Source organism: Phyllobates terribilis, unplaced genomic scaffold, assembly GCF_046119375.1.
Source record: "Phyllobates terribilis strain yellow unplaced genomic scaffold, ASM4611937v1 Scaffold_2__4_contigs__length_985480577, whole genome shotgun sequence".
NCBI classification, from domain to species: domain Eukaryota; kingdom Metazoa; phylum Chordata; class Amphibia; order Anura; family Dendrobatidae; genus Phyllobates; species Phyllobates terribilis.
In genome coordinates this window covers 110,473,021-110,486,705 of record NW_027362762.1, presented here as the reverse complement: position 1 = coordinate 110,486,705, position 13,685 = coordinate 110,473,021, and the positions used below count along the sequence as shown (strand labels likewise).

Below are 13,685 nucleotides of genomic sequence, written 5' to 3'. Positions count from 1 at the left end.
AATGTTCTCATACCTTGTCCAAAATATTGCATTTAACGCTTTTAAGCAGCAGAGAGATCCTTTTTCTTTCCCATATTGCAAGAAACCTGCGGCTGCTTAATAATGTGGACCGTCCTTCTTGAGTAGTTTTCCTTTACTTGGGCTCACCTGGCAAACTAATTATCACAGGTGTTTTGAGATTGATTTCCGTGATCTATAGACCATGAGACACAATATCATCCAGGAGTTTATTTGAACAACAAAAAATTACATCTTTATCACACTTCAATCCAATTTGCATAATAATTTGTAGAGACAAGTCTTGGAACGCCATTAGTTTAATGAATTGAACAGAGAGCATGGATTTGCCTGTATTGTGCTTGTATAAAACTGGCCATACATTGATTTCACACATTTTGATAGACACTTAAAGGAGTATTCTGGTTAAAGCAATTTTTTTACTTATCCATTAGATACTTGTTAGATTGGTGTGAGTGCCAACGATCACAAGAACTTGTGTCCTCCATTGTTCGCTGTCTGTAAGAGTGTGGTCAGGTGGGGTTGAAAGGAGCAACAGGATGTATGCGCATTTAAAGTCTGTGATGCTAAAGATACAAAAATAGTCAAAAGCTGCCCTGTGCGCCCTTCGCCAGTCCTATACATTTTAGTGGAGCGACCAGGCACATGTGCAACATGCAGCTTCAACTCCTCTTGGCCATGACCAGGGGAGAATAGAAATTGAGCCGTCAAACAAGTTGTAATTCGACATATCCTGAAAATTTTCTCTAATCCTTGCAACCAGTTGGTTTAAAGGGAAATGTATACAAGGGACAAGTTTAAAGAAACCTTCTTTAAACTTTTTTTTTCCCCTTTAAACTAGAGATGAGTGAACTTGGTTCGATGCTTAACTCCGAACACTGACGTCTGCTGGAAGTCCATTTCACAGTTCGGGGAGGAGAGAGATTTTCAAGCTCCAAAGTTCGAGTCCCCATTAATTTGGACGAACCCAAGCTTCCAGCGGTCCACTCACCCTTACTCTAAACCTGTGTGAATGTTAGTGTTTAATATAGTCAACGATTGCTGTCTTCTCCGGTATGCAGCGCCGCTCCTCTTCTGAGTCACGTGACTGTGATTCTGACTCTTCAGATCACAGTGCGGTGTGTGTGTGAGTGAGTGAGTGAGTGAGCCCCGGAGAGTCTGAACCCCGTATGCGTCAGAATGTGGCCACATAGGCTTATGTTGTGAAGGAGACCTCGGGAACTACGCATAAACCCCAGTGTGATCCCGAGAGTCTGACGTGACTCAGAAGAGGAGCGGTGCTGTATACCGGAAAAGATGACGATTGATGAGTATACTAGCAGTAACATGTCATGAAGTTACATAGCTCTGAAATGGATCAGTACCAGCAGCTGACATGTCCGGCTTTTCAAAAGTTACAGAATTACTTTCAAGGTCAAAATATCGAAGATTGTGAAATGCGTTGGGTCCACCATGATCAAGAGGCTTGTGTGAAACCTTGTATTTCTCATGACGTAACCTGCAAAATAAAATTTGAAAAAGATGGGAGTTTTGTTTAAAAAGATAAGCACTTGATTTCCTGCACAGACCGTTTATAAATTACCTTGAAGGAGGTGGAATGGAAACACTTGGTAGAAGAGTCATGAAGGCCATGCCCAAAACCTGCAGTGTATGACTGAATTGATGGCATGCACTGTGTCGTCTTGTCTCACAGTGAAGCTGGGTGAACTTGCCCTAGCTTTACTGGCACACCGTAACTAGAGAACAATGGGTAGGTTTGGGGTTAAGTCCTCCCTGACATTTTTACAAATAGTTCCACCTTGACTCCAGCAAGGTAATTAACATATGGTGCATACTATACTCTTGCAATTGAGGGCACCTCTACAAAACCCAGGAGTTAATCTAACAACTAATGAGAGCAATTGGGAGAAGGAAGAGACTGATAACCCTTTAAGAAATTCTTGACATAGTCTTCCAATGGATTCACATGATAATAATTAGTGATGAGCGAGCATGCTCGTTACTCGAGATTTACGAGCATGCTCGGGCTGTTTTCCGAGTATCTTCAGCATGCTCGGGTGATATGTTTTCCTCACTCTGTGCTCATGATTTGCGACTTTTTGACAGCTTTAATACATATGATGAATGCCTGTTTCTTAGGCATTCCTCACATGTATTAAAGCTGTCAAACAGTCGCAAATCATGAGCACGGAGTGACTGAAACATAACACCCGAGCACGCTGAAGATACTAGGCGAGCACCCGAGCATGCTCGCCGAAAGGGTTAACAGAACATACTCGCTCATCACTAATAATAATGTTTAAACAAGAGAATGGTGACTAGCAAATATAGGGGAGGGGATTTATTGAAGGGAGTCTTTCCAGCAGAAAATGACTGTTCAAATCAGATAGATGAAAAACAAGTAGGTGGGCAGGTGCACTAATCTTTTGGTGACGTCAAGAGTCCATGGAGTTTGGACTCCTGTGTTTGGTTTTAACAGTCATTTTGTCCTGACAAACTCCTTTTAATTTCACATTCACACATCCATATGTTAAGGTCTGAGGATGGAAGGACTGGCTGCGGGTCTCCTGGTCCCAACTTAGCAGCCTCATGAATGCTTCTGGGGTTGTCAAATTTGGGTCAGGAGACCCACGGTCAGTCTGTGTGCTGTGGTCCATACTCGGACTGTGACACATGGATGTGTGAATCCTCATACGGCTTCTAAGCCCAATTTCTTTGTTTTTACTAAATTTACCATCACTGGGTAAGGGCTTGGCAGAAGGTGGAATGGCCGACTGTGACCTGATAGATTCTCTATAATTTACAGCAGAAAGTTGCCTAAATTATAACCGAAATCGAGTCAAGCACGTAACGTGTAGAATTCTGATTCCGGAGCATTTTCTCAATATTCATTAGGTGGCGTGTGACTCTTCATGAGTTTGCCAAATCTTACACCAATGTACTTTTCTTTAAGACTGTACTAAGAAACTTGTCTTGAAGACCAGCCTCGAAGAACCAGCCTTAAAGCCTTGACTACTTTTCTACTGTGTGCACAAATTATACAGACAACTCATTTATCTGCAATGAAACTGCAGTTACTGTCAAAATCCTTAAATGTCATTTATAAAATAGTGCGCTGTAAAATAACAGAGGTGACCAGGCTATGGAGCTTTCGTTTTTGGAATCACTTTTCTTTTATTTAATGTAGGGAACATTTTAAAATTACAGAACATTTAGGTTTAATTGATAAATCAGAACAGAAAAATAGTAACTAGGAGGGAATTTGTCATTTTCTGCTACATTCTAGAAATGTCATCATACAGCTCTACTTATTAACAGTTTGTTAAGTCATTTTCTACATAGTGTTTAAAGGGGTTACCCCCTATACTAATTCCTGACATTATTAGAAGGTTCACAGGAATACTGATAATTACATAATACTTGAGCAAGATCATCATGATAGTACCATAATTTTAAGCATGTGCTACTTATCATGGATGTAATTACTGAAGAAACTCCCATAGCATACTGATCATAAAGGCAAATGGAGTGCAGACTTCATACGCGTTTCGCGTTAGCTTCTTCACAATGGGGGGTATATCTATATATTTAATATGCCCCCATTGTGAAGAAGCTAACGCGAAACGCGTCGGGGTTGTCCCCTTGGAACATCGCACTTGCGTCTATACCTATGGGAAAGTGATGATTAGTTTGCACTATAGGGGCATGATGTTACTTTGTCTGCCACTATTGCTTAATAGGATCAAAAGCATAATGATATTCCTTGCACAAGCACTTTAATAATTGTCTTTTGATTGTGTTGTATATAATTACACTAATCATGTATATTATATCAATTGGGGGTTCATTTTCCATTGGCGCCCTATATGTATATCCCTGGGTTGGGAAATCTTTATAATTGGGGTTGTGCATTATCATCATCAAAACCCTATACTCACCTGTTTGTTTCCTCTCTATCCACCTCTATTTTATGTTTTTCTTGTGATTTTGTATTTATGTATGAACTTTCATTAATTTATAAAATATATTTATTTATTAAGTATATGAAGTCTGTACTCCATTTTCCTTTATGATCAGTAATTCATGGCATATAGCTAGATTATGTCACCAGTTAATGATTGAATGGGTCCTATCTGGTAGAATTTAAAGCCTAAGAATGCCACTACCCTGTATTAAGGTGGGCAGAATTACCAATCACTACTGAACAAGACACAGAGGGTGAAACATCAAGACTGGGCCAAGAAATATCTGAAGACAAAAGAAGATTTTATGGACTGATGAGAGGAGAGGGACTCGTGATGGACCAGATGGATGGGCCGGGGGCTGGGTCAGTAACAGGAACAGATCTCCATTTCGACTGCAAGATGAAGGTGGGGTGTAGTATGGGCTGGTATTATTAAAGATGAGCTAGTTGGACCTTTTCAGTTTGATGATGGACTCAATATCAATTCCCAAACCTACTACCCATTTTTAGAAGACACTAGATATTCTATGAAAGAAAAAACCTAACTTTTATTTTCTTAAATATTCAGGTTTATTAACATTTTGGATTGATGACAGCCCTGTAGTTGTTCAATAATAAAATTAATGATCAGAAGTATGGGAACTGTAGAGGAGGATTTCTGTCTCTTATTATCTCAAGATCGATAGCAGCTTGATGTAGGGGCAGAGACCTTGATTCCAGTGATGTGTCACTTATTGATCTGTGATTTTCTGTTTTAATAAAATCAGTGTTTTATCAGCAGGAGATTATTACTAGAGAACTAGGTGCCTTGAGCCTCCTGGTCCAGCCCCACCCATAGGACTGATTAGCAGTTTTTTGACAATATACAGTTTACACAGAATGCTGCCAATCAGTGGTGTGGGCAGGGTTATACAGGGCTCAGATAGATCTGCAGAAGAGAAAACTGTGATTATGTCAGGGTCTCTGTCCCAGATTATGTTCCTGTCATATTACATAGCTAAAACCTGCTGACAGATTCCCTTTTCATGGTAGTTTGCTTACAATTGTTTTATATACCCCAAGTGTTTCATTCAGAGTTGTTCTTTATTTTTTTGTTTATTGCTTTATTTATTGTTAATTGTAATTACGAAGGTACAATCGATAAAGGTCTTGAAAGACCCAAAAGTCTGATTATTAACTCTGTGATAATATAGTCAATTAATTATTACATTTGTTTAAAGGGAACCCGTCCGTGGTTCAGGCAGCATGAATCAGAGCCTAGCTATGTGATTGCAGCAAGGTATGTTTTACTCTAAAGTGCAGCGATGTTTCATGGGAAAAGAAAGTTTGAAAAGCCGACCAGGGACTACAGATAGTCACTTTACTAGCCAGATCCAGTCCCCAGCTGGCTTCTCCCTACCGAGACCCAGTTGATTGACAGATCGCTCCCTATACACATGGGAGAGACATGTCAATCAAATGGAGGAGGGTGAGGAGAAGCCGGCCGGGGGCCGCATCTGACTAGTCAGCAGAGAAAGTTTGTTTATTCTGAAACTCTACAGCGTTTCAGAGTAAAACATATCTGGCTTCAATCACTCAGCCAGGCTCTTTTTTTTTTTTTAGAGGGATTTGGCTTTAATTTCCCTATTAAGGTGGAAGAGTAGAAACTTCCAGATACATTTCCTCTTACAGTATATCTAGAAATATCAGTATATCTATCTGTCACATTGTACAGCTCACCATTTTCCAGTGCCCTGGGAGAGATTCTGCTTGCTGATTTCCTCTTGGATTTCTTCTTCTGTTACCGTTACCAGGAAGGATTTTGCATTGTAGTTTATTTCATTCTGCAAAACACATCACAATAATAAGACTCAGGAGAGTAAAGTTTTCACACGCCATGTAAAATAATGTTTTTGCTAATTAGAGTAAGTCCAAAATGTTCTTAATTAGACAGGACCATAAACTAGATTGTAAACATTTATGGAAGGACTCTGGTGAGTATTCTGTGTTATGAATTTGTTCTTCTTTTAATTAAACTATTTATTGTCCTCCAAACCTTTATATCCGGTGTTTCTTTTGATTCCTCTTTTTCTTTAGAGGTAACTTCTTCTGGTTCAGTTGTGGGCTCCTCCAGCACAGGATGCACAGGCATGCTCTCTGGGTCAATGAGGATCTCGTGTGGCACCATGGGATGTTTCCATGATGCTGGGGTGAACACCTCCCATGGATCAGCCTGGCCAAATGTACCTGAAGTAACATGAGATGCAAGTATAGTTTGTACAATTTCTGTTGCTCAGTGTTCCTGTGTATTACCATTAGATTAGATTTACAGAATTTTAACATGGTTCTATTAAACAATGCACTTTCTTCATTATGTTACTCACCTGTGCTGGCTCCATCTTTGAGCAGATCCCTTTGCTTTTCTGCATGTTGGGCTACCATGGCAACCAAGCCCAGTCCTGTGCATTTACGCTAACAGGCCTTATCGGCTGGATAAGACAGCTTGTCTGGAAATCTCTATGTATGGATGCCTTATGACATCCATACAGTTACTGTGGACTGCTGCCTAGTTCCGCCTTGACTCTGTGACAAATCCAGCTGTGTTACATCACTGGGTAGTTCTGCTACACCATTGGCCCGTTTTGCCTGTGACAAACCTGGTCTTGCTTTACTCCTGGGTAACTATGCCACACTGTTGGCTAGTTCTGCCTAAACTCTGTGACAAACCCAGCTCTGACATAGAATATAGAAAATCCAGCACTACCGGATACACTGTGAAACAAATCTCTTATTTCATATGTGCAGCAAGTTTAATGTAGCTCTGCCTCCTGCCCTAGTTCCCCGGCAGAGACGCCAATCCCTTTACTGCCCAACCGGAGGGTCCCCCTCCAGCGTCCTCTCTCCACGCTGACACAGCCCGGGGTGCGCGCATGGCTCGCAGATCTCTGAGTACTGTGCTTAGGGCGTATGAGCGCACCCCCCTCTGATTAGAGGGGCTGCGTGCGCACCGTCCTAAAGTGTCCCTGGCCAATGGCTGGAGGACTCCGGCTATTTTAGGCACCTCCTCCAATATGGAGGTGCCTGTGCAACTTAGTTTGTTTGTGGTTAACACTCTCTTTAGTTCCAGGTCGCAGTACATGTACCCGCCTGCCTGTCTTTCTGCCATGCCCGCCTGCCTGTCCATCAGCTGTGGCAGTCTGTGCCTGCTTCCTGTCTCTGGGGGTCAGCTGCCAATCATCCAAAGTCAGTACCTGAATAGCACCTAGTTCACCTTCCTCGTCCCTCCTTGGATCACGGAGTCGTTAAGCCCGCCGTAGATCTAAGGTCGGATTCAGTGAGGCACCTAGTTACGCCTCTCCGGTCTCTCCTTGCACCGCAGCACAGTGGTTCCACCACCCGCCCCGTTACATACAACTTTTACATACACATATAAAACCGTATTTACTATATTAAAATCAAGCAGTATTAGCGACTATATATATAATTATAGGATATAGTTATAATATGCTTACAAGCTACTCATGGATCATCTTTACATATTCATTCTCTGTTTCAGATTATTTCTTCTGCTACCATGAACCTGGAGTAACAAGAGTTGCAGACTTGGTGAGTTGGTTTCATTTACTTAAAACCCACCTCTGCTATATTGTTGAGTACACTGCTGGCCAGTAATGCCATGGACTCTCTGACAAACTCAGCTCTGCTACTCTGCTGAGATAACACTGCTACAGGACGCCACCTGAGTATTTAGGTAGTTTGCATCTACATTTCTACTGTTAACCACTACTTATTTTTTTCTGGACTATGTGACAAAGCTGGTTATGCTATTTTCCTGGGTAATTCTGTTTAACCGTTGGTCAGATCTGCCTGAACTCTGTGAGAAACCCAGTTCTTCTTTATTGCTGGGTAATTTTGCCTAACCTCTGTCCCAGCACTGTTGTTGATTCTGTGACAAATTGAGCTCTGCTGCTTCACTGAGTTAAATCTGCCTTGACAAGTTTTGCCTCAAAATCTTCTATGTGACCCAGCTCTGAGTTGACTGCTACATCGCTGTCCTACAATGTTACATCAGTTCCCATGACTTCCACTTTGCTTTGTTGGATCCAGTGGCTCCAGTCAGGCCCGGCGTCAGCACCCGGGCAAGTGCCGGGGCCCTCAGCAGGTGGGGGGGCCCACTCGCCATCGAGCACCCCGGCGCGATATAGGACCCGTGAGCGGAGGAGAGCGGTGCTCACGCCCGCCCCCTCCCTCCTTCCACTTGCTCTGGGCCCCGGCACGATACTTACCTCTCCCCGTGCCTCCGCAACAGGTCCAGTATCTTCCGCGGCTGCTGCACTGTGACGTCTCAGGTCAGAGAGCACGATGACGTCTTTCCACTGCTCTCTCTGCTCAGCAGTCACAGCGCAGGGCGGGAAGACGGAGACGCGGCTGAGGAGTCCGGAGCAGTGGCAGCAGGTGAGGAGATGTGAGGTATTTTATTTTTTTAGTTTTTTTATGTATGGAGGCATGGGGCACCAAAAGGGGGAATTATATGGGGCACCTGCAAGGGGCATTATATGGGGGCACAGGAGGCATGGGCCATTATATGGGGCACCTGCATGGGGCATTAGATGGGGCATTATATGGGGCACCTGCATGGGGCATTAGATGGGGGCCCAGGAGGCATGGGGCATTATAAGGGGGCCCAGCCTGCATGGGGCATTATATGGGGCACCTGCATGGGGCATTATATGGGGCACCTGCATGGGGCATGGGGCACTATATGGGGCACATCCATGGGGCATTAGATGGTGCATTATATGGGGGCCAAGGAGGCATGGAGCATTATAAGGGGGCCCAGCCTGCATAGGGCATTATATGGGGGCCCAGGAGGCATGGGGCATTATATGGGGCACCTGCATGGGGCATTAGATGGGGCATCTGCATGGGACATTATATTGGGCACCTGCATAGGGCATTACATGGGGCACCTGCATGGGGCATTACATGGGGGCCCAGGAGGCATGGGGCATTATATGGGGGCCCAGCATTCATGGGGCATTATATGGGGGCCCAGGAGGCACTGGGCATTATATGGAGGCCCAGGAGGCATGGGGCATTATATGAGGGCACACCCTGTATGGAGCATTATATGGGGTCCATTATTCTGTATGGAGCAATATATGGTGCCCATAATACTGTATGGAGGACTTAGTGGTGCCCATAATACTGTATGGAAGACTATACTGTCCGGTCTGCACTGTGTGCTGCGAGGATTCACCGGTTTCTGAGCTATTGTGGAATTTACAATAGATATCACTCATGTAATGTAAGAAGTGAAATCTTTGGCCTTGTACTATATATATACAGTGGGGAAAAAAAGTATTTAGTCAGCCACAAATAACCAATTGTGCAAGTTCTCCCACTTAAAAAGATGAAAGAGGCCTGTAATTGACATCATAGGTAGACCTCAACTATGAGAGACAAAATGAGAAAACAAATCCTGAAAATCACATTGTCTCATGTCATCTACACCTCAAAAACATCTCTAGAATAGGACCTTTTCTTACCTTTGACTCTGCAAAAACTCTAACTGTCGCTCTTATTCACTCTTGTCTGGACTACTGCAATTCTCTTCTAATCGGTCTCCCTCTTACAAAACTCTCTCCTCTCCTGAATGCAGCAGCCAGGATCATATTCCTCTCCAATTGCTACACCGATGCCTCCATCTTGTGCCAGTCATTGCACTGGTTGCCAATCCTCTACAGAGTCCAATATAAACTTATCACTCTCATCCACAAAGTGCTCCACAGTTCTGCACCACCCTACATGTCCTCCCTCATCCCTGTCTATCACCCTACCCGTGCCCTCCGTTCTGCTAATGACCTAAGACTAACATCCTCAATAATCCGAACCTCCCTCTCCCATTTCCAAGACTTCTCACATGCTGCTGCAATTCTCTGGAATGAACTACCCAGGACAATTCGATAAATTCCCAATACCCACAGTTTTAAGAGTGCCTTAAAAACACATTTCTTTAGACTGGCCCATCGACTCACCTCACTTATCTAAGTATCCTAAGTATATAAAACTATCTCCAGCTAAATGTATTACAAATATCTGTATAATATGATTTGGGAAATGTTATTATGTTGTACTTGTGTCTTGTCTCTGTACTTGTGTCATTTCACGTGTTGTCATTAATTAATTCAATTGACGGGGATGTATAATCTCCCCGGATTCCCCCTGATTAATGTAGATAACCATGGAGCTTATACAGAAAGATCACAAGATAATTGGGTCTATTAACTCAAGTTCAGATTGACAGAGAGTACTTGAAAGTCAATTTCCTCCAGGGAGGTTATGTTTTCTGTGGATGCCAAAATTCAATCGCTGCCAACTACAGCAGCTAATTCATTGTATTAAGTTAGCAGAATTAAATTAGCATAATAAGCCACAGTTCACACCAGTGAATGTGTCTAAGGACGGAAATGCTATAATGATATCTACCGGGATATTAATACAAATGAATACATAACCATAGATCTGTTTGACAAGTTTTAATTAGGGTAGGAAGGGGGAAAAAAACTTTGCAAAGGGCTATGGGTCTAGAGCACATATGTTAAATTCTGGCCTGCGGGCCAAATATGGCCCGCAGGATGAGTATATTTGGCCCGCGATGCCAGTCGCAGCCATTATTCTGTATAGCGGACTATGTGGGGTCATTATACTATATGGAGCACTATGTGGGGCCATTTTGCTATATGGAGCACTATGTGGGGCCATTATACTATATGGAGCACTATGTGGGGCCATTATACTATATGGAGCACTATGTGGGGCCATTATTCTGTATGGAGGACTATGTGGGGCCATTATACTGTATGGAGGACTATGTGGGGCACATTATACCATATGGAGCACTATGTGGGGCCATTATACTGTATGGAGGACTATGTGGGGCCATTATACTGTATGGAGGACTATGTGGGGCACATTATACCATATGGAGCACTATGTGGGGCCATTATACTGTATGGAGGACTATGTGGGGCCATTATACTGTATGGAGGACTATGTGGGGCCATTATACTATATGGAGCACTATGTGGGGCCATTATACTATATGGAGCACTATGTGGGGCCATTATACTGTATGGAGGACTATGTGAGGCCTGTTAAACTGTATGGAGGACTATGTGCGGCCATTATACTATATGGAGCACTATGCAGGGCTATTTTACTATATGGAGGACTATGTGGGGACATTATACTGTATGGAGGATGGCCCTCAACTTTGTCCAAGCTTTTAATTTTGGCCCTCTCTGTATTTTGAGTTTGACATCCCTGCCCTATAGAATGTGTTTCTGGGTCGTGTCTAGGTTGCATGGTCTTAACCAAAGTCTCTTCCATGTCACTGTTTACAGACCACCTCATGGCTGTCAACTATGTTATAAAGTCACTGCATTGGGCATCGTCATGAAGAGGACTTCAGGATTATGCTATGGAGTGGCATAATACACGTTGTTCGGAGCCCCCTAGTCTGTCCAAGTACATTAACAGCTCAGCGTTACATTGATTTGGTTGTGAAACTTGTGTTACGGCCATTTCTCTAAAGTGTCTAAGGAGCCGTTTTTCAACATGACAACACCAGATCGCATGTTGCCCATGCTACTGTGAGCAGTCTGCAGACGTGTCTCACATCACGCACATCTGGGACATCAATGGTCAGCAATTGTAAAAGGAGCTGGCAGCAGTGGATCTTGATGATTTGCATGTCCAAGTGCATTCAGCGTGGCAGAATATTCCTCAGACAGCCATTAATTATTTCATTGATGGCAGCCACGTTCATAGGTGTAAGTGCAGGGATTTTTGCATGTGGCGCTCATACTCAATACTGAATAAATTGAGTTGTTTTGAAAAATTTGTTTCCATTTTTTCACCATTAACATGTCTATCCATCCAGTGATTTCCATAACTTTACAACTTTTCCTTCTGGGTGTTGCAATTTCAAAGTTGCGCAGTGTATTACAGATGTTGCATGGTGCTGCTAATTGGTGGGATCCAGGTCTTGAGACCTCCATTGGTCAGTCCACAAACTGCTCTGAAGTCCACATCTCATGCATGAGCTAAGAGTATAGAGCAGTGTATGGGCTCAATAATAAGTCTATGGGTATGTGCACAGCTCTGTGACAGTAAATGTACAGACTTATAGACTTACAATTCAGCTTGTACACTGGTCTTTACACAAAGTTCATACAGGACTTGCACACTTTAGAGCAGTGTTTTGACCAATCAGTAGGGGTCTCAGAACCAGGACCCAACCAATCAGCAACAACATGCTGTGTTTGTAATATATAAAAACTTTTTTATGACAGTTACACTTTAAAGGGAATCTGTCAGCAGGTCTTTGTTATGGAATCTGAGAACAGCATGATGTAGGGGCAGAGACTCTGATTTCAGGGATGTGTCACTTACTGGATTGCTTGGTTCAGTTTTAATAAAATGCCTGTTTCCCAGGCTGTAGATATAGCAGCGGTTAGCACGCTGAGCTGTGTATAACCCTGCCTACATCACTGATTGGCAGCTTCCTGTGTACACTATACTGTCATGCATCTAGGTTTGAACCCTTGAGCCTGTGCTTGGTGGTCGGCTTCTCTGTCCGCCGAGCCACAGCAGATACACCTTTTCTCTGGGTGTTTAGTTTCAGTTATCCTTTCTTCAGTCTTTTTAGTGTAACAGGTGTTTTGATTTACTCATTTGTCTGCCCTATCACCTTTTGGGTGCGGCTTTATATACTTTTCCCCTGCTGCAGCCATACTGCTGTAGTTGAAGCCAGTAAGTGAAAGACCAGCTAGGGTTCATCTCTCTGCTGTTTATGTTCTTTACCCTGCACATATCTGTTTCTTTTTAGGAAGTAGGCGGCATATTCTCTAACAGTACATACTTAATACTTTGTTTTGTATTTCGTGGTTTGTTCTACTCACTATGGGATCTATTTCTATTTCAGCACACTTTACCTTCTGTAGGTAAATCACACGCTGCTCTCCAGTTCTTTAGGAGGAATGCTCAACGAACTTTCAGGCAGCATAGGTCTGAGTTGCCATTATCTAATCTGTGGTTGGCGCTATCTCAGCTTGCACAGGAACCACTAGGGACTGTGGGGTCAGGATCTATAGTCTGTACAGGAACTGGCAGGGTCAGTTGCAGTTTTTAGTGTGTAACCTATTTACCCGAGTGAATTGGTACACTCTACACTATACTACCCTACACTATCATAACATGTACATTGTCAGCAAGCTGTCAATCAGTGGTGGGGGCAGGGGTATACAGATTATTTGGTCTGACTTGCACGCAACACCTAGTCATAATCTCCTACTGATCAAACACTGATTGTAGTGAAACGACAACACATAGCCTAGTAAGTGACATATCCCTGGAATCAGGCTCTCTGCCTCTACATCAAGCTGCTCTCAGATTAAGTAGCAAAAACCCACTGATAGATTCCCTTTAATTAACCAGCCATTTAGACCAGGGTTTTCAGTATTTTTTTTTACTCCAGCCTTATCATTGATCATAATAAGTGGATTTTTATAAAAAATTACCTGTTTACCTTAAAATGTGTCTCCTAAAAAGTCAAATAGGCACAAAAGAAATCAGTTATATTGCTGAACCAGAAACTTACACCGCTACAGGAAGGCCTGTGAGGCATAAAATCGCTTCAATTAAAAGTTTGTTCCTCACC

The 13,685-nt window shown here is 42.9% G+C and overlaps 1 protein-coding gene across 2 annotated transcripts in view; it reads right to left on the bottom strand.

The window, feature by feature from the left end:
• Positions 1–213: 213 nt before the first annotated feature.
• LOC141195600 (cilia- and flagella-associated protein 337-like) overlaps positions 214–13,685 on the bottom strand; it is a 243,414-nt gene continuing 229,942 nt past the window's right edge. For both annotated transcript variants that reach the window (XM_073662494.1, XM_073662495.1), the window contains 3 exons: positions 6,018–6,208; positions 5,702–5,805; positions 214–1,516 (listed from right to left, as the gene is read on the bottom strand). In XM_073662494.1, the coding sequence (XP_073518595.1) occupies positions 1,348–1,516; positions 5,702–5,805; positions 6,018–6,208 (464 nt within the window). In that variant the 3' untranslated portion in view covers positions 214–1,347. The remainder of the gene's footprint in view (positions 1,517–5,701; positions 5,806–6,017; positions 6,209–13,685) is intronic.